This window comes from Mustela lutreola, chromosome 7 (assembly GCF_030435805.1).
Source record: "Mustela lutreola isolate mMusLut2 chromosome 7, mMusLut2.pri, whole genome shotgun sequence".
NCBI classification, from domain to species: domain Eukaryota; kingdom Metazoa; phylum Chordata; class Mammalia; order Carnivora; family Mustelidae; genus Mustela; species Mustela lutreola.
In genome coordinates this window covers 5942540-5964122 of record NC_081296.1, presented here as the reverse complement: position 1 = coordinate 5964122, position 21583 = coordinate 5942540, and the positions used below count along the sequence as shown (strand labels likewise).

At 43.9% G+C, this 21583-nt stretch overlaps 1 protein-coding gene across 1 annotated transcript in view; it reads left to right on the top strand.

Annotated features, from left to right (window-relative positions):
• The window catches only part of ADAMTSL3 (ADAMTS like 3), a 339850-nt gene that overhangs the window by 306962 nt on the left and 11305 nt on the right, over positions 1-21583 (top strand). Inside the window, exons 24-27 of the mRNA XM_059179851.1 lie at positions 8798-8980; positions 11161-11277; positions 18187-18370; positions 21285-21489. Coding sequence (XP_059035834.1) covers positions 8798-8980; positions 11161-11277; positions 18187-18370; positions 21285-21489 — 689 coding nt within the window. The remainder of the gene's footprint in view (positions 1-8797; positions 8981-11160; positions 11278-18186; positions 18371-21284; positions 21490-21583) is intronic.

Below are 21583 nucleotides of genomic sequence, written 5' to 3'. Positions count from 1 at the left end.
GGCGGGGGTGGCGGCGGCGGGGGGGGGGGGGGACCAGCTAGGAGAGAGACAGAAATAAAAATAGGGCTAGCAAGTGTTTTTAAAAAATCAATGAGAAGTAAAGCCAGAATTAGAAGCAGAAAATAAAACACTCAAACACTCAAAATAAAATGAAAGGGGGCACCTGGGTGGCTCAGTGGGTTAAGCCTCTGCCTTCAGCTCAGGTCATGATCTCAGGGTCCTGGGATTGAGCCCCACATCGGACTCTCTGCTCAGCGGGGAGCCTGCTTCCCCCCCCCCCGCCGCCTCTCTGCCTACTTGTGGTCTCTGTCAAATAAATAAATAAAATCTTTTAAAAAAGTAAATAAAATGAAAGGAGTAAAGTAGGAGCAAGGTCAGGCTTGCTAGCAGAAAGCCAAAGGCCAGAGCAGCGAGCTAAAAACCATGGTGCCTGGTGATGGACTTGGAGGAGAGAGAGTTACCACCCAACTGGTGTTCCTGAGCAAGAGATGGAGCCAAAGGAACAGACACAGAACTTAGAGAGAGAAGAGGGGGATAGAGAGGAGAGGAGAGAAGGTTTTACTGAGTGGAAACAATGACTGTTTTACAGACAAAATGCCCCAGTGTGTTCCAGGCAAAATTGCTGAACAAAGACTATCTCCTGATCATATCCAGGGAAAAGTTTTGAAAATTTTGGTAATAGAAAGAATCCTGCAGAAATCCAAAAAGAAAAAAGGAACCAACAACAGATTGCTGTATTTATTTATTTACTTTTAAAGATTTTATTTATTTGACAGACAGAGATCACCAGTAGGCAGAGAGGCAGGCAGAGAGAGAGGAGGAAGCAGGCTCCCTGCTGAGCAGAGAGCCCAATGCGGGGCTTGATCCCAGGACCCTGAGATCATGACCTGGGCCAAAGGCAGTGGCTTAACTCACTGAGCCACCCAGGCATCCCCAGATTCCTTTAAGAATAATAAAAAGTCTGCTTGCTTTTGGTGATCCAGGAAATCATTGCCAGACCAATCTCAAGAAGAATCTATTCTCCTGTATTTTCTTCTAAGAGTTTTACAGTTTCAAATCTTATGTTTGTCTTTAATCCATTTTATTTTAAATAAATATATATATGTGTATATATTATTATATTATATTATATTATTTTGCTTATTTGTATTCTAATCTTGGAGTTTTTTTCCTTTATTCTAATTTTGGTTTTAGCTTTTTCATCTCTTTCTAGTTCCTTGAAGGGTAAAGCTAGGTTATTTGAGATCTTCCTTCTTTTGGAACATTGGTATTTAATGCTATCAACTTCTTTCTAGTACTGCTTTTTTGCCTCCCACAGGTCTTGCTATGTTGTATGTTTATTTTCATTTGTATTAGGTATTTTCTAATTTCCCTTTTCATTTCTTCTTTGACTCAGTGGTTGCTCAAGACTGTCTTGGTTAATTTCTACATATCTGAATTTTCCAATTTTCCTTCTGGTGCTGATTTCTAGTTTTATGCCCTTGTGGTTGGAAAAGATGCTTTGTGTAGTTTCAGCCTTATTAAATTTGTTGAGGCTTGTTTTGTACCCTAATATGTGATCTACCTTGGAGAATGTTTCCTGTGCACTTGAGAAGAGTGTATATCATGCTATTGGTGGGCGGCATAGTCTACGTCTGCCTGTTAAGCCTCTTTAGTTAATAGCGCAGTTCAAGTCTACTGTTTCCTGATTAATTTTCTGTGTGGGCATCCTGTCCATTGCTGAAAGTGGGATATGGAGGTCCCCAACTACTATTGTATTGCTATGTGTTTCTATTTACAGATCTGTCAGTGTTAGTTTTATGTATTTAGGTGCTCCAATACTTAGAGCATATATAGTTATGATTGTTATATATTTATGATTGTTATAGTTTCCTGAAGAATTGACTCTCTTATCAATATATACGATCTTTACATCTTGTAACAGTTTTTTTTTAATTTAATTTTATTTTTTCAGTGTTCCAAGATTCATTGTTTATGCACCCCACCCAGTGCTCCGTGCAATCCGTGCCCTCCTTAATACCCACCACCAGGCTACCCAGCCCCTACTGCTCTCCCCTCCGAACCCTCAGTTTTGTAACAGTTTTGACTTGAAGTTATTTTGTCTAGGGTAAACACAGATACCCCTGCTCTCATCAGGTTACTGTTTGCAGGGAGTATCTTTTTCCATCCCTTCACTCTCAGTCTATGTCTGTAAGTCTTTTTTGTAGTCAGCTTACAGTTGGATCTTTTCTTTAAATCAATTCAGCCACTCTGTGCCTTTGATTGAAGAGCTTGATCCATTTATGTTTAAAGTAATTATTGACAGGTAAGGACTTAGGATTGTCACTTTGTCCATTTTTTTTCCTGTCTTATTTGTGGTCCTTTCATCTCTTTTCCTCTACTCCTGTCTTCCTTTGTGATTTGTCGATTGTTTTAATAGTGACATGCTTCAGGGTTTTCTTTTGCATATCTACTGTAGGTATTTTTTGTGCGGTTACTGTGGGGTTACATAAATCATCTAATAGTTATAATTGATTAATTTATAGTTATAATTGATTAAAATTAATTAATTTTAAGGGGATAACAATCTAATACAAAAACTCTATACTTTGTACCTCTCCATCTTCCCACTTTATGTTACACTTACATGTTTTTACATTGAGTATCCTTTGACAAATTTTCGCATTTATAGTCTTACTCCTTTTGTCTTTTAACTTTTATACTACAGCTAAAAGTGATTTATCCTGCTCCATTAGTATTATGGTATTCTGTGTTTGTGAATATATTTACCTTTTCTCATGAGTTTTATACTTTCCTATGCTTTTGTGTTATTGTTTTGTGTCCTTTCATTTCAACGTGCAGAACTCTCTAGCATTTTTTTTAAGATTTTACTTATTTATTTGAGAAAGAGAATGAGAGAGAAAGAGAGACAGAGAGAACTTGAGAGAGAGAGAGAGAGCATGAGAGGAGAGAGGTCAGCAGGAGAAGCAGACTCCCTGCTGAGCAGGGAGCCCGATGCAGGACTCGATCCTGGGACCCCAGGATCATGACATGAGCCAAAGGCAGTGGTTTAACCAACTGAGTCACCAAGGTGCCCCTCTCTAGCATTTCTTGTGCAGCTGGTCTAATGATGATGAACCCACTTGGCTTTTGTCTGGGAAGGTTTTTATTTCTCTTTCATTTCTCAAGGACAGTTTTGTTAGGTGTATTATTGGTTGGCCACTTTTTCTTTCAGTAATTTAAATATATCATCAATATTTCATGGCATTGATATACTGTAAGTTAGTTAATGGGTCCCTGTTGTTGGATATGTGACATGTTTCCAGTCTTTTGCTTTTATACAGCTGCATAAATAGAACATTTTTGTATGCAGGCATATTAAGTGCATTGATGCCTAGAAAAGGGGATTACTAGTTTAAAGGAGAAATGCAATTGTAATTTTGGAAGAGTTTGCTAAACTGCTGTCAATCAGTTTATTTTTTTAAGTAAATTGTAACATTAGTGGAACTTAAAATACAGCATTTAATTTCTACTTTATGAGATAAAAGGGAACAAAGAAAGGATAACCAAAAGTCAAAGACCCATAAAATCAGAAAGCATCAGACAATGAGAAGGTAAACCCAGACATATCTGTAATTACCCTAAATATTAATAGGGTTAACATTGCTCTTAAAAGCAAAGGCTCTTAGATTGGATTTCCAAATAAAACCTAATGATACACTATTACAAGAGATATTCCCAAATTAGAGTTATACAGAAAACTGTAAAAAACAGATTAAGCAGAAGCAAACAGAAACAGAATAACTAGCAGTCATAATAGTCAAATCAGGCAGGACAGGATGGAAGACCCTTAAAAAAGATCAAAAGACAACCATTAAAGAAATGAAATCCACAGTAACCTGTAGTCAACACGAACAGTCATGTGTTAGTTAAGATATAATGCATAAAAACAAAACCAAGAAAAACATAAGGAAAAACTGTGATGAACAGAGATGGGAGCACTTTTTTCCGAAAAGGAGAGCTCAAGGAAAAGCAAGTTAGTAAGGACTACTAAAATAATATAAGACTTAATCATAAACATTTAACCTTTCACCCTAAAAAAATTAATATGCCTCCAAGAATATATGGAATTCAAGAATATATAGAACACTTACTGGAAAAAAAAAAAGGATTGTATATTACGCCACAAATACACCTTAGATGTTTCAAGAAACAGAAGTTGTATGGACTGCATTTTTTTTTAAAGATTTTATTTATTTATTTGACAGAGTGAGATCACAGTAGGCAGAGAGGCAGGCAGAGAGAGAGAGCGGGAAGCAGGCTCCCCGCTGAGCAGAGAGCCCGATGCGGGACTCGATCCCAGGATCTTGAGATCATGACCTGAGCCGAAGGCAGCGGCTTAACCCACTGAGCCACCCAGTGCCCTGGACTGCATTTTCTGATTACAGCACTAAAGGCACAACTCCCTTGCAGAAGGTCAGGTGACTAAAATGCCGACAAGTTGGAAATTTTACAATTCCTTGCCAAGGAAGATGCGAACCAAAGAGAAAATCAGATGCAGTTACCACCCATGCGGAAAATCCTCCTGTCCCACAGATTTTATCCTGCACCCTCACCTACGCTCACTTCGTGCATTTCCCTGTCATCATCTCATCGAGTTCCAGTATTCCAATCCTCATTTCTGGGCTAACACTCACACCCCCAGTCTAGGCGTCTCCCCCGGGGCTCCAGATCCGGTCACTCGCGCTCGGATGTCGTCCGGCTCTCTCGGTCCCAACACACGGACAGAAATTTCTCACGTACTCGGTGCCGATCTGCCCTTCCCCAGGTTTACCTGTTTCAGTTCATGTCACCACCCTCTGTCTGCGGGGCGTCCTATGTCCTTCTCTCTTTCATTTCCCCCTGTAAAGTCATTCGCTGTGTCCGAGGGTGTTTTCCTCTGTGATACACAGGAAGCTGACCTGTGTCTCTCTAGACCCACTGCTCCTGCCTCTATGTCCAACCTTTGTCTCTCGCTTTTATAGCCACCCACATGGTCTTCCTGACCCGTGGAGCCCATCTCCCTTGTTTTACATCACATCCAGGTGTTTAAAAATTAATTAATTATTTTTTCGTTCCTTCCCCTCTTTCTTACTCCTTCTCTCTCTCTCTCTCTCCCTTCCTTCCTTCCTTCCTCTTTCTTTTTGGAGAGAGGGAGTGAGAGTGCAAGCAGGGCGGAGAGAGAGAGGGGTGGGGATCTTAAACAGGCTCCACCCCCAGCATGGATGGAGCCCAATGCAGGGCTTAGTCTCACAAGCCTGAGATCATGACCGAAGGACCCTGAGATCACGACCGGAGCCCAAACTCAAGAGTCCGATGGTTAACCGACGGAGCCACCCAGGCGGATCCTGCTCAAGCGCCCATCTGGTATTTTCAGATTGTTTAACAGGATCATTGCTGAAAATACTTACATTGGTTCCCATTTCCCTTAAAACAATTCAGTCCAATTCCTTTCTGTGCAGAGTAAATTTTGCATTTATGGCCACCTGCTCACCTCTCAGCCCATCTGCCCTCACTCCTCGACCATGTCCTTTAAGCCCCGGTCATAACAAACGTGCCTGGTTCCCCAAAGGCGCTCTATTTCACTCTGTGTCTAGGACTTAATGCCCGCTGTTCCCTGGGCCTCAAACAATCTGTCCACCGCTGCTCTCCCCTTCACTTGACGTGTTTCTCCTCGTCCTGAGGTATTAGGCTAGGTGTTCTTCAGGTGGGGAATCTTCCCAACTCCTCAGTTTGCATTAAGAGCAGTTGCTTGGGGGCACCGGGGTGGCTCAGTGGGTTAAGCCGCTGCCTTCGGCTCAGGTCATGATCTCAGGGTCCTGGGATCGAGTCCCGCATCGGGCTCTCTGCTCAGCAGGGAGCCTGCTTCCCTTCCTCTCTCTCTGCCTGCCTCTCTGCCTACTTGTGATCTCTCTCTGTCAAATAAATAAATAAAATCTTTAAAAAAAAAAAAAAAAAAAGAGCAGTTGCTCGGTGACGGCCTCCATGTTCTCCTTTATCATAAGCCCTTACCTCCTTTTACTGCAATCACCTGTTTCCCTCCAAAGCCATCCCTTAAAATTAAGTTTTTTTTTCTTTTTCCTTTTTTTTTTAAAATTAAGTTTCTTGTGGGGCTTAGTTCACCATCATACCCTTAGCCCAGCATTAAGCCTCATGTGAAGTAGGTAGTTTAGAAGCATTCTTTGAATGAATGAATGGTGATAATTGTATTGCATTTCAAAATGCAAGATATGGGGCACCTGGGTGGCTCAGTGGGTTAAGCCGCTGCCTTTGGCTCAGGTCATGATCTCAAGGTCCTGGGATTGAGTCCCGCATCGGGCTCTCTGCTCAGCAGGGAGCCTGCTTCCTCCTCTCTCTCTGCCTGCCTCTCTGCCTACTTGTGATCTCTCTCTGTCAAATAAATAAATAAAAAAAAATCTTTAAAAAAAAATGCAAGATATATAGTCAAAGCTGTACTCAAAAGGAAATTAATAGCTTCGAATGTTTTAATTTTAAAATAAGAAAATTAAAATGAACTCAGGATCAACTCAGAGACTTAGAAATCTCCATGTAAGCTAGAAATAAAAGGATATTTCTTTGCGTTGACAACAACTATCAGACACTAAAAGCAAATATCAGGCTTCAGGAGGAAGCTTTAGTAATATTCCCTTTAAAGTTGGAAATAAGACAAATATACTTGTTGTAACTGCCCCAGTTCTGCATGTTTTAGAGACATTAGTCAATGCAATTGACATTAGTCAATGCAATGCAATACTTAGAAAGAATAGGTACAAATATTGGAAAAGGAGAGATAAGATTATCAGTGTGTAGGTATGATTGCTTTTTATTTAATTTGTATGTGTGTATGTATTTATTTATTATTTTTTTTAGAGAGAGAGAGAGCATGAGCAGCAGGGGAAGTCCAGAGGGCAGGAGAGAGAATCTTAAGCAGGCTCCATGCCCAGCACAGAACACAATATGGGGCTTGATCTCACGACTCTGAGATCATGACCTGAGCCAAAATAGTTAGACACTTGACCAACTGAGCCACCCAGGGGCATCTGGTTGTTTACCTTTAAAAAAACCCAAACAGATCAACTGAAAACTATTCAAAATGCAGTTGACCCTTGAATGACACAAGTTTGAACAGTGTAGGCCCACCTTTAAGTGGATTTTTTAAAATAAATGCAATGCAGTCCTGTAAATGCGTTTTCTGTTCCTCATGGTTTTTTTAATAACATTTTTCTCTCGCTGACTGTGGTCTAAGAATATAGGCTTCAATGCATATAACACACAAAATACGTGTAGTTGACTGTGTGTGGTATTGGTGGGCTTCTGTTCAACGGCAGACTGTCGGTACTTAAGTATGGGGGAGTTAAACTCACATGGAATTTTGACGGCAGGGGAGAGGAGTCAGTATCCCTAACCCCCACGTTGTTCAAGCGTCAGCTGTAATGAAGTTCAGGGAGATGATAATACAAGAGAAATACACAAGTATTCACAGCTTCCCATAGCTTTATTGTCAGCAACAGACCATCATAAAACATATTTTTTAGAAGTCTGCTTACTTTGGCAATAAACACACGGTGCCTAGGAATGAGTTCATCAAGAATATGCGAGACCTACCTACATTATGGGTAAGAGATCCGTTCTGGAATAAACCATGTGGGTGTGAATCTTGGCTCCAGTGTGTACTAGCTGGTGACCTCAGGAGAGTCCGACATCTCCGTGTGCATGTGTTTGTAGACGTAACTAGGAAGGCAGATGCACGTGTGATAGCACTTCTCTGGGTGTTCAGGCTCCAGCCCACCGTTGACTTGCCCAGCTTCCTCAGCTGTAACCTGGAGCCAACCAGACCTGCTTCCCAGGGCAGAGAACAGCTGTGGGACTCCGTGTCACAGGCTTCACAGGGCATGCATCTTGCCTAAGATCAGGAACATTGCAAATGTCATGATGAGAGCTGTGACACCTGCTTCTGGGCATAAAACCTCACCAGGCCTGAACATTCCCTCTAAGCAGAGCCCCGAGGAGGAAAACATGTCGCCAAAACCACTTACCTATGGCTGGATCTCGGGGTCTTCTGAGGCCGCCCCAAGAGAGGTTCTTCTGAGTTTTGCATTTCATACCCCAGCAAAATGCTAAGACTTCTCAAGATGGCAGGGGACAAAATTCTATTTCTCATGCTTCTCTCTCTGTCCAGAGGGGATGCTTACAATCTCCGTGCCTCGCTACGTCAACCCAGACTCAAAACTCAACACTTTGTGTTCCCTGAAATTATCCTCCTAGGATCAATGACCCAAGTGTTTTTTTTTCCCCCCTAAGGATTTTATATTTTTTTCTGAAGGAGGGATGTTTTGTGGTCGATGGGCAAGTGTTAAAGATTCGTGTTAGATATTTCTGCTTTCCGGAGACTTCTTTGTGATAACTCAGCCCTGGGCATTTCTCTCTGTCTCTGCCTCCAACTCCACCAAGTCCTCTTTTCAGCTGCCCTCCTGCTGCCCCCACTCAGCTTTGTATTTCTTCCTTTTTCTGATATGGAGTCACCCCACCCTCTTTGGCTCCTGTTGACGTACAGACATACCCCAGCCAGGCGCCTCATCGACCAAAGCCTGTTGCATTAATGGAACTCGCTATCTGCCCTGGACGATCTGTAGAACTAGAAATAGCCATCTGTCCTGTTATATGTAGTTAAGCCCATTCGCTAACTTGTGGTTAAAATGCTAAACGGTATTTGTCCTGTGGTTCTGTGGCCCTATTCTTAAAGCAATTTGCCTTTGTCATATTTGTTTTTATTCCAAAGGTGTCCCTCAGCCTAATATAACTTGGTTGAAGAGAGGAGGATCTCTGAGTGACAATGTTTCCTTGCTTTTCAATGGATCCCTGTTGTTGCAGAATGTTTCCCTTGAACATGAAGGAACCTATGTCTGCACAGCCACCAATGCTCTTGGAAAGGCAGTGGCAACCTCTGTGCTCCACCTGCTGGGTAAGTGTCAAATGCTTCGGGTTTAAGGGCTTCCTGTAACATGTACAAAGCAGGACCCAGTCCATCTAATGGACATTAGATGGTTTTGACCATGGCTTGCCTCTGCCCACTTACAAACGAGCACCAAATCCGGCATTTTGTCCTACCAGTTCTTCTCTTGGAAGACTGTGACTTTCTTGCTAATATTTCTCTGCCCAAGAACTGGCATATAAGGTTTTCTGCCCAGAATCAAGACCCTTCGTGTACTGCCTCTATATTTGCTTATCTGTTGACCCCATCCCCCATTCCAGGCTACCAATGAGCTCTGTCCTAGTCCACATGGTTTCCTGCCCTGTGGTCCAAGAGACTCCCTTCTCTCATGCTGTATCCATAGAAGTATGACCTCTAGGAACACTGCTCTCCAAAGAAGTGTCCCTCACTGCCTTTCTCTTTGGAGAAATGTAGGGCCAACTTCTGTCTCTTACAGAAGAGTTCCTATCTCCTGCGTGAATCCCCTGGATTTTGTTTGACCTCTTTTCTCTGGTCTAACCATTTGGTCTCTGATTAAGTGCCAACACACACTGCTCTCCGATTGTTTCCCCTTTTAACTTACATTTCCTCGGCTAAATTACAAGCCCTTTAATTCTAGAGACCATGTGTGATTTTTTTTTTTTTGCACTCCTGAGGATATAATATAGTATAAGGCACACAGTAGGTACTCAATAAATACTAATCAATCGAGTCTTAAGACACCTTACACTTAGGTCAGTAATGTCATTTAGAGAAGTTCATTACAATATGCTATTGGCCCAGGATAACAAGCTGCTTCTGTTTCTGCTATCTGTAGGGATAATTTCTGGAGTTCAAAAAATTCTGATCACCAAAATGGGCTTTAAATTGTTGAGCTTTTGGGACTCAGTGAATAATACTCCTCTTCCCCATCAGGGTTTGGAACCAATTGAGAGTTGATGACAGGACTCCATCAGATGGACACTAGGGATCATTTGTTTTTCCTCTTTGTCTCACCAGCACCTAAGACAGGTGTAGTGAGTGTTAATTAAGTGTTTCACAGATGAATGAAGCTGAGTTGTTGGCAGACCTGGTATGAGATTATTATAGAATCCACTGCAGAACCAAGAGGATGATGGAAAAGAGCCTTCTCCGTGGCTTTTCTTCTTGGCAGTTAGAGACACCTGGGGACATGCACAGGTGGTAGATGGCACTGTGGGGAGTTAGAACACTTGTCATGCCCAAAACACTTCGGTGTTCTTTAACTCTTCTGATGTTTGCCGGAGCACAGGGTTGTGGTGGTCATTTTTAATCCCACTGCATGAATGAGGAGATCTAGAACTCACAGAAAGTTTCCCTGGAGCCCAAATATATAGCCTTCTCTTTGAGCGTTCTTCTTACTACCCCTTGTGGACCATCATCACTGATCAGGAAGGCTCTGGTGTACCTCCATGTGGCCCTTCCCAAAGAGCCCCCACGGTCTTCTGGGATCTTGGAATGAAGATTTTCAACTGATGGGCTTGGCCAAGCCTGTCAGATTCTTGAATGTCTTCCCCGTGCTCTGAGAAGTGCCAGCCTCGTTCCTTGCTTCTGCTCCTCTCCACTCATGAAGCTGCGTGGCCATCTCTCAGCTGCGCCCCATACACCTCTTCTTTCAGGAGTCCCTCCCACCAAGCTCATGCCTTCACTTAACTTGACTGAGGAATTAAGAACGTCTTACACGAAACAGTGCGTGGCATTCCTCCACCTCCCTGCTCTTAAAGCTTCATGGCCTTCCTGAAAGCCCACACTCCCCCCACGTGAGGTCCGCCATGAAACCTCGCTCGTTCTCTTGCTGCCGAGGCTCCTGTTGAGTGGAGGAACTCTGCGAGTCTCAGCTGCCGCCTCCAGTCCCTTCTGAAATTTTGGTGAATCCATTTTTTCCTGCCTTAGCAGGCTATAAACCCTGAAAACATGCAGAAATATCCCATGTTAGCAGAGTTACTCTAACTAAACTCCTACAGCACCCCCACACACCCAAACCCATATGTAACTCCCAGATCTGTGTGAGCCCAAGCCCCCAGGACAGAGCATTTCTTTGGAAAGAGCTGACTTCCTAGTAGTTGTCTTCTTTAAGAACACCCAAGCTGGGACAAGAAGGAGATATTGTTTAACTGGAAAACAAGACTTTTTTCTTTCTTTCTTTTTCTCAGAACAAAGACATTTGGACAGTAAAAGTGTATTTCCCAAGGACCGTAAAAAGCATATGCTCCAGGTGTCCAATGCTGGAACTGACAGCAGTGACCCAACAGGAGAACCCCTACCTCCAGGTTAGAGCTTTTGACTTTTTAAGGATTTACCATTTGTGAGGAGTTGCAAAGAAAAGGATTTAGCTACGAGACTCCATGTTTTACACTTCTCAACAAGTAAAATGATTCCTAGGCATTAGGCCAGCTTTCCCCTTGCCCTCAGACTTCTGTGGTTCAACTTGTTCCTTCCATATTGAAACATTTTTTATAAAGAAATCATTCCTGAGGAAGCCTGCAGAGCTCATATCCCAAACACGCTTCATTATTTGTGATACAACAGGGATTGGCTTTCCTGTTTTGAAATGATTGCCAACTTGGTAAATATTCACAGAGGGAAGATTTGCTAAGAATTCTGGAACCAATTCTTTCACTTTTCTCTTTTCATAAGTTTTTTCCCTATACTTACTAACTTTGTTATGCATCACTGTTGGGTCAGGAGAACCCAATCTAAGTATTTCAAGCTTGCAAAACTCTTTAGGAGGCCAGGGGGGAGAGGTAGAGTTAAGAGAATCAGAAATGCTGGAATCACAGGAAAAAGGTACTGATGATCTCAGATTCCCATGACTCAGAAGCGAGTAAGTCACAGAAGGAGAAGCTTCTCTGTGGAGAAGCTACTATTCTGCTTCATGCTTTGTTATACCTCCTACACAGGAATAGTACTAACTACATTGTTTTGGCCTTTTAAATCTTGAGAAAATGCCTCTCGTTTGCAGAACACATCCCAGAGGATAACTCTGCAGGTAGGGATTCTAGGCTTCCATAGTTCTTAGGCTTCCATATCTCAGATGCAGAGAGGGCATGGAAGAGGAAAATGGTGTTGGGACACCACTCACATAACCCACCACTCACATAACCCACCACTCACATAACCCACCACTCACATAACCCACCACTCACATAACCCACTCATGTTATTTATGACATCATTCTCCAGAACTCTTTATGTATTTCTTCTCTTCTTTCAGACACAATACTCCCATTGTAAAATGCACTATTATCCCCTCATTCCGCATTTGTCTTAGTCTGATTGGGCTGCTCTAACAAAAACCATAGACTGGGTGACTTACTGACAATAGACATTTATTGCTCCCAGTTCTGGAGCCTGCAAAGCCCCAGATCGGGTGTCTGATGAGGGCCCACTTGCTGTGTCCTTATGTGGCAGAAGGGGTGAAGAGGATCCTTGGGTCCTCTCCTGTAAGGGCACTAATCGCATTCATGGGGGTCCCACCCTCATGACCTCCTCACTTCCTGAGGGTTGCACTACCTAAGACCATTTCACTGGATGTTAGGATTTGACGTCTGAATATTGGAGAGATGCAAACATTCGGTCTACAGGAACATGCAACAAGTGGTTGCCCAATGCCTACTCTTACCAGGCTGGGGATACAGAATTGACTTAGCCCTTGGGAAGCTCATCGTCTATACAGGGAGGCAGTCATGTAAACAGGTATTTGGAAGCAGAGGGACAAGTCCTGGAAGAGAAGGATGACCAAGTACACTGTCAGCACTAAGGACGGGGCTCTAACTCTCTGTGGAGAAGGCAACCACGTTTTCATGTAGCCCATGATGTTTGTTCTGGGAAGAGGAAGAAGAACATTCCAGGCAGAGAAACAGATGGACAAAGGCAGATAGGAATTCCACGCAGAAGGGAACATGAACTCAAGGAACTCCCTCAAATCAACTAATTTAAAGATTGAGTATTCATGAGGCCAAAACTGCTGGGAAAATTAAAGTCTTCAGAATATTTAAACATTTTGTTTATCAACACCACCTTCCTTGTTTAACCACCACACACACACACCCACACACACACACACACACAAACACACGTGCACATACATGTGCACACATTCTGGAATATGCCAGTTCTTCAACGGATCCTTACCATAGACTCACTTATTAATTGAACAAATACTGCTTGAGTACCCAATATATAACTTTCCCTGTCCTGGCAGCGGACAGTACGGAAGAGCTCCCCACCCTCATGGGCTTGGCTTTCCAGTAGGAGAGATGGACAAGAAACAAGGAAACAAACACATATTTCCCTGTGGTAAGTGCTATGAAGGAAGCAAAATAGAGTGATAGATAGCACAGTGATTCACAGAGCCACTTTGGAGGAGAAAGTCAGGACCAGCTCTCTAAGGAGGCGGTAGTTGAGCCCAGACCTAAACAATGAGATAGAGTCATCCATGTACAAAGATAAGGAAGGAGCATTTCTGGCAGTGGAAATAGTGAGTTCAAGGACCATAAACTGGGAACAAGCTTAGTTCAGTGTTTCAAGAAACAAAAAGAAAATTCATGTGATGGGGGCACAGTGGAGATAGAGGAAGGGGATAGGAAATGAAGTTGGAGGATGGCTGAGGACCAGATCATTCAGGGCTTGAAGGTCAAGGTAAAGACTAGAGTTTATTCCTGTTTTCCCAGCACCATTGGTTGAAGAGACTGTCTTTTCCCCATTGTATATTCTGGCCTCCTTTGTCATAGGATAATGGACCATATAAGCATGGGTTTATTTCTGGGCTTTCTATTCTGGTCTATTGATCCAGCTGTCTGTTTTTGTGCCAGTATCATACAATGAATGCAAAAAATGAAACTGGACCACACTCTTACACCATACATAAAAATAAACTCAAAATGGATTAAAGACCTAATTGTGAAACCTGAAACCATAAAAATTCTAGAGGAGGGCACAAGCAGTCATCTCTATGACATTGTCTGTAAAAATATTTTTCTAGATATGTATCCTTAGGCAAAGGAAACAAAAGCAAAAATAAACTATTAGGACTACATCAAAATAAAAAGCTTCTGCACCGTGAAGGAGATAATCAACAGAACAAAAAGATAACCTACTGAATAGGAGAAGGTATTTGCAGATGACATATCTGATAAGGGGTTAATATGCAAAATATATAAAGAACTTACACAGCTCAACACCAAAATAATAGTCTAATTAAAAATGGGCCAAGGACCTGAGCAGACATTTGTCCATGGAAGACATCCACATGGCCAACAGACATGTGAAAAGATGCTCAACCTCACTCATCATCAGGGAAGTGGAAATCAAAACCACAATAAGGTATCACTACACACGTGTCAGAATGGCTAGAATCAGAAAGGCAAGAAATAGCAAGTATTGGCAGAATGTGGAAAAAAAGGAACTTCAGTGTACTGTGGGTGGGAATATTGGTAAATTGGTACAGCAACTACGGAAAACACTATGGAATTTCCTCAAAACCCTACAAACAGAACTACCATATGGCCTGGTAATTCCTCTATTGGGTATTTATCCAAACAGAATGAAAATACTAATTTGAAAACGTATATGCACCTATGTGTTTGTACCAGCATTATTTACAATAGGCCAGATGTGGAAGCAGCCCAGGTATCCGTCAATAGATGACTGGATAAAGAAGATGTGGGATATATAGATAATGGAGTATTACTCAGCCATAAAAAATGAAACTTCGCCATTTGCAGCAACATGGATGGACCTAGAGGACATAATGCTAAGTGAAATAGACAGAAAGACAAAGACCATATGATCTCACTCACACATCTAATTTTAGAAACACATGAACAAAGAAAGAACAAAATAGGTTAAAAAAACCACTCTTCAATACAGAGAGCAAATGGAGGGTTTCCAGAGGGGAGGTGGATGGAGGATGGGTGAGATAGAGGAAGGGGATCAAGAGTGAATGTATCACGGTGAGCACTGAGTAACGTATAGAATTATTGAATCACTGAAACGAGTGCAACACTCTATGTTCATTATACTTTAATTTAAAAGAAAAAAAGACTATAGAGTTTATTTCTAACATATGTGAAGCATTGAGAAGTCTTTTATGGAAATGAATATGATCTCCTTTTCAAATGCTCTTGTTTCCAAAATCATTAACCATTAGACAAAAAAATTATCAAATTGAACCTCATCGCAATTATTAAAATCTTCTCATCAAGGACACCATTAAGAATATGAACAGATAAACCATAGGCTGGGAGAGAGATAAGCCAAACATTTGTCTATTAAGAAAGTTACATCTAGAGTATATAAAGAACTCCTACAGGTTAACAATGAACTCTCCCCTCTCCCCCAAAAACAACGGGCAAAATACTTGCACAGACAGCTCACAAAAGAAGATACACGATGGCATCAGGGAAATGACAGTTAAACCCACAAAGACACAATGATTCCACGCTTTATAGAATGGTGAAAACCAAAAGACTGATCATGCCAGATTTGGGTAAGGATGTGAAGCTACTGGAACTCGTAGGCATTGGTGGTGAAGTGTGCAATCTGGTACAACCACTCTGGAAAACTGCATGGTAGTTTCTTTTTTTATTTTTTTTTAAAGATTTTACTTATTTATTTGGTAGAAATTACAAGTAGTCAAAGAGGCAGGCAGGGAGAGAGGAGGAAGCAGGCAGAGAGCGTGAGAGAGCGTGATGCAGGGTTCCATCCCAGGACCCTGAGACCATGACCTGAGCCAAAGGCAGAGGCTTTAACCCACTGAGCCACCCAGGTGCCCCTGTGTGGTAGTTTCTAAGAGAGCTAAGCCGACATCAACATTTGACCCAGCAATTCCGCTCACAGGCAGTGACCCAAGAAAAGGAAAAACATGTTCACAAAGCCGACATCAACATTTGACCCAGCAATTCCGCTCACAGGCAGTGACCCAAGAAAAGCAAAAACATGTTCACAAACAAATTTGTGCAGGAATGTTTACAGCAGCCCTCACTTCCTCATGGCACCCAGAAGGAGACAAGATAAACTATGGTATATTCATACGATAGAATATTATTCAGCACTAAACTATGTGCAGCAATACAGATGAATCTCAGAAATGGAATGGAAAGCCAGTGCCAAAGAGCTCATGAATGAAAGCTCAGGGCAGGTGACACTCACAGTGAATCTGATGGAAATGAACATGTAATTGTCTGGGTGGGGGAAGGGGATTGACCAAAATAATTCAGATTAAAATAATTGATTGAAATATTTGAAAATTAGGGTGCCTGGGTAGCTCAGTGGGTTAAAGCCTCTGCCTTCAGCTCAGGTCATGATCCCAGGGTCCTGGGATCGAGCCCTGCATCAGGCTCTTTGCTCGGTGGGGAACCTGCTTCCTCCTCTCTCTCTGCCTGCCCCTCTGCCTACTTGTGATCTCTGTCTGTCAAATAAATAAATAAAATCTTTAAAAAAATAATCATATGGTTTCACTTATTTGTGGAGCATAACAAATAGCATGGAGGACATGGGGAGTTAGAGAGGAGAAGGGAGTTGGGGGAAATTGGAAGGGGAGGTGAACCATGAGAGACTGTGGACTCTGAAAAACAATCTGAGGGTGGGAGGTCGGGGTACCAGGTGGTGGGTATTATAGAGGGCACGGATTGCATGGAGCACTGGGTGTGGTGCAAAAATAATGAATACTGTTATGCTGAAAATAAAAAATAAATTTAAAAAAAGTAAAAATAATAATAATAATTTGAAGATTAAAGTTAGTTTAAAAATTTAAAGTTAATTTAAAGATCAAATTAGGAGGAAACTCTGGGTGATGAGTTGTTTGTATCTTGTAGCTGAATTGTTTTATATCTTGATCATGCTTACAAAAGTGCATACAGGTGTGAAAACTCACGAAACTGCACACCGGATTTCTGAGCATTTATTGTATGTGAATGACACCTCGATTTAAAAAAAAAAAAAAACCCGCCCGTGGTTAAAGAGGTGGATGTGCTTCCTGCCTCAAAGCATCAAGTTGTCTTCATGAAATATGGCGTAGTAGAAAGTGTTAGGTGTCGGGTCTGACAGACTTGGGCTCTAGATGAAGGACTTTGAGCAAGTCACTTCACTTTTTCCCTCTTTGGCAAATGGAACTGATCTAGTTCACAGGATGGCCATAAGGATCAAGGGACAAACTGATGGCCAGGTGTCTAATTCAGTACCCTCACCCAGGAGGTTCTCCATAAACCTGGCCATTTAAAAAAAATTTATTTCGAATAAACTGTCATCCTGGGGGCCAACTAAACATATGTAGGATTCTGCTTTGCAGAGGTTGCCATATGCAACTTCAGACAAAAATTCAAAATTCAGAGGGAAAATCTGGAAAACAATAAGTTAAAGAAACCGTTCTGCTCTGGGAGGGAGTCTGTGGACACAGCTGGTAGCTATCAATTACTTGTGATTGTGACAGGAAAATCTGGCACCTTCCGTGGCCACATACAAATCTGTCATCATCGTATTGTACCTCATCTTTTTACCAAGTGTCAGAAAGGAAGGGAAAGGCTGTTTGGAATGAGGCTACAATTAAAAAGCCCTAATTACTGGAGGGAATCAGCTTCAACTTTGCTAAAGGAAACTCCCATTTTTACCTTTCCAGATGTCTCCCTGACAAATTATTTCTGCAGTTCCAAGAGTAAGTTGAAGTTTAGATAAGAATTAATGGGAAAGTAAGGATGGAATGAAAGGCGTTTTTAACCTGACTGCTTAATCCCGGGTCCCTGCGAAACGGTCTTTCATTTCTCCGCCTGGCCCACATTTGAGAAATGGAAGCGGTGAGAGTATCCTCCCGAGACGCCCTCCTCTTGGCCGTGCTCGGAGGAAGCCGAGGAGCCAGCCCATTGCACGGAGCACCTTCTCCCTCTCTCTGGGACTTTTCTGGCAGATCTAGCTGGCCTCCAATAATGCCTCTCCCAGGCTGCGGTCCAAGGGCCCCGTGCTGGCCACCGTTCCCACCAGTGAGTACAGTAAGTCAGCGGAGGAAGCCTGGAATGTGAAAGAGGCCTGCCACCAGGTGACGGCGTACTCTCTGAGTGCTTCTCAAAGCAGCTGATGGGCAGTCTACCAGAAAACAGCTCCTGGTGGTCTGTGGCCGTGTCCTCTCCAGCCCTATCATCATATCTCATTCGAAGCTGTCATGACATTTCACTTCCTTTCCACAGAGCCTTTTTGGGAGCTCGGTAACTGGACGCATTGTTCTGCCACCTGCGGCCACTCGGGAGCCCGAGTCCAGAGACCCCGGTGTGTGCTGGCTGATGGACAGGAAGTGAGCGAGGCCCTTTGCCAACACCTCCCGAAGCCGCTGGCCGGGTTTCAGCCCTGTAACATCCGGGACTGCCCCTCAAGGTATGTGTTGTCAACTCTTCGTATCAGTACCAGGTTTGGGCTTGGGGGTGGAAGGCGTGGTGACTTGGATTTCCTATCGCCGTCACATCGATGGGCTGAGCACGTACCCTGTGCCGGGCGTTCTGCTCAGTGCTCGCGCGGACCACTTCGCCGTCACCTTGGAGGCAGACGTTGTTAGTTTCTCAGACTTCACAGATGGGAAAGCACCCCCGAGGCCCTCCAGGTACAAGGGCCAGAATTCAAATCGAGAGGATCTGTGTTCAGAGCCTCTGCTCTTGACCGCTACCCAAATCTGGCTCCTGCACTCATGGGGCTATGTGGTCCTTAGCAGAGCCGGTCCCATGGGTTTGCCTGGAGGGAGCGCCGCAGGCCAGCATCCCTGGAGGTCCTGTTCCAAGTGCCATTCCTTAAGTTCCACCCTGGGGGTCAAAACCGTTCATAACCTTTCTAGGTAATAGCTAGAAATCAGTCCTTTAAACATGTCCAAAATCAAACTCATGATCTCTTCCAAACTGGGTACCCCCCCACCAGGCTTCCAGACACAGTGCATCCCAGACCCCTGTGTCTGTCACCTCCATCCGTTCTTGTCCAGTTCCCCCACCCCCAGGAGCTCACGCCATCAATGTCCCTCACGTGGATGGCCCAGAATCCTCCTGATTCTTGTCTCCCTACCTGGAGTGCTCTCCCCATGCGTGAGCAGAATCATCTTTAAGACACAAATTCACCATGATGCCTCTTTGTTTAAAGCCCTTCAAACACCTCTTGTGGTTCTTAAGACCAAGGCCCAAATCCCTAACTCTGTCTTACTCATGTTGTTCACCCTGATGTCTACACCAGTTACACAGTGCTCAGTGAGTATTTGCTGCCTGACTGAATTCAGGAGTGAGAGAACAAGTCCCTCCATGCTTGTGCCTCGGGCTGCCCCCTCTGTCTGTCACAGCCTGGTTATCTGATCTCCACGCTCTTTTTGTCTCTGAGACGTGCCTTTCTTCTGACTCAGAGGCTCCGCACATGCTGTTCCCCTTGCCTGGAGCACTGTTCCCTCTCTGAGTTCAGTTACTTCTGTTCATTTCTTTTCAGGAGAACTCTCCCTTACCTTCCCCCCAAGCTCAGCCAGCCCCCTGCGCTGTATTTGTTTCCTATTCTGTTATCACTCATGTCCATGGTTCTTACCATGTCTGTCCCCTGCAAGAGTGTCCACCCCAGGAGGGTAAACACACAGCTGTTTGCAGAGCACTTTGTTTCCAGCACTTAGCACCATGTCTGTCCCCATTGTGAGCCCTCCATGGATGTGTGTGGATGAATGAATGAATGATTGAATCACAGAGTCCCTAGAAGTAACTGACCAAATGGCACCAGAATCCCCAGTAAAACAAAATAAATAAGTAAAATCAGATCAGATAAGATAAGATAGCAATAACACTTATGGAGCACAACTGGAGATGGACACTTTGTTAGAGTTCACAACCCTCGTACAAGTGCCTACCCGGGTCCTCTGAGCTGGGCCTGGGAAGGTAGCGGGAGGCAGGGTCCACTGTCAAACAAAGCAGATGTCTGAGAACGTGTTCTTGCAGGGCTGTGGCCGTCAGTGGCTGACGTGGCTCTCGGCACCCGCCGTGTTCTTGGGAGGAAGGTCTTGCGCTGAGTCCTCTGTCCCTCAGGAAGTATCGAACTGATGCTCCAGGAACTTGGGGGCAGCTGGTTGGGCCAAATCTTGATACTTATAAAGTGGAAAGAAATGTATCAGCCATGGTGCTTGTTACGTATTCTCTAGCCTGTGCAAGCTCCTAGGATAAGGGCCGTCCTCTTTCACACTTATGAGAGACCCCTCAAGGTCTCGTAACCCGAGGGCTCTCACACGGAGGGCCCTTCCTCACTCTGTGCCGTGGACGCCCCTGGTCGTCTGGAGAAGCCTGGGGCTCCCTTCTCAGGACGAGGGTTTTAAATCTATAAAATAGAATATACTCGATCACAAAGGAAACCACTAACATTGATATAGAGGATTGACACGTTAAAAATGGTGATACAGTAGTAGACTTGCTTCTCTGTTAAGACACTAACACCAGCGGTGCATTAGTCGTGAAGTGGACGGTGGTGAGTATAAAGGATGTTTTGAGATACCTGCCGCAGCCGTAATGCCTTGTGAAAATATCTGTGGTTTCCCTTGGTAATGAAATCACAGGCAGTGCTAATACTGCTGGACTTTGCAGCTGGCATCTTTATAACTAAAGGGGCACTAATTCCAGCTGTAGCTCAGTGACCACGGTGAGATAATTCTTTGCCCTGCCAGGTCTGTGGTCTCTTGGAGCTTCCTAGAGCCCAGCTTAGGTGGGACTCCCCAGAGCCTGAGCATCCGCAGTGACCCAGCACTCAGTCTCCCAATGGTATCCGGCTCCGAGCGTCCTATGAAAGTGTGAACTTAGGGTCCGATGAACCTAGAATCCAACCCCAGCTCTGCTGGTTTATGGTTATGTGGCCATAACTGAGACACGTTTACCCCTTTGGACGTTGGTGTCTTCCCCGTAAAGAATGGGAATCAGATGTGAATATCTCCCAGAGCAAATAGCACATATGTGCTTGAAAACTATTTTCTCCTCTTTGGTTTCAGTGAATTGAAATCCACCTTTTTGAAATTTCCACCTCAATTTTCCCTAGCTGTGCTGTCTGGGGCCCGGCGAGTTCCAGGTCTTGTACCCTTGCAGACCCCCGTGTTCCTTGCCTTTCCTTATCTCCCCTGGTCCCTCTGTCACTCCCCTGAACAAACGGGAAGCCAGGAGTCATCTGAGCAGAGACCCGTTCCCCTAGAGACACGCGACAGCCCCCACACCGTCAGTGTTAGGCTCGATGTTCAAGGCTCTCGCGGCAGGGGCTGACCTTGCAGTCCTCACTGAGCTGCTGTAGTTTTTATTTCCAGGTGGTTCACGAGCCCGTGGTCAGAGTGCTCTGTGTCCTGCGGAGAAGGATTCCACAGTCGCCAGGTGACCTGCAAACGCACCAAAGCCGACGGGACCCCGCAGCTGATGTCCCCGGGAGCGTGTGTTCCCAAAGAGAGGCCTCCGGGAAGAAGGCCGTGTTCCGGTCATCCTTGTGGCCAGTGGGTCGTTGAACCGGGGGGCCAGGTACAGCTGACAGATCTAGTGCTGTGACAATAATGTAATCATCGCTTTGCTTCTCATACATTTTTTTTTTTTTTAATTTGGGGGGAAAACATCT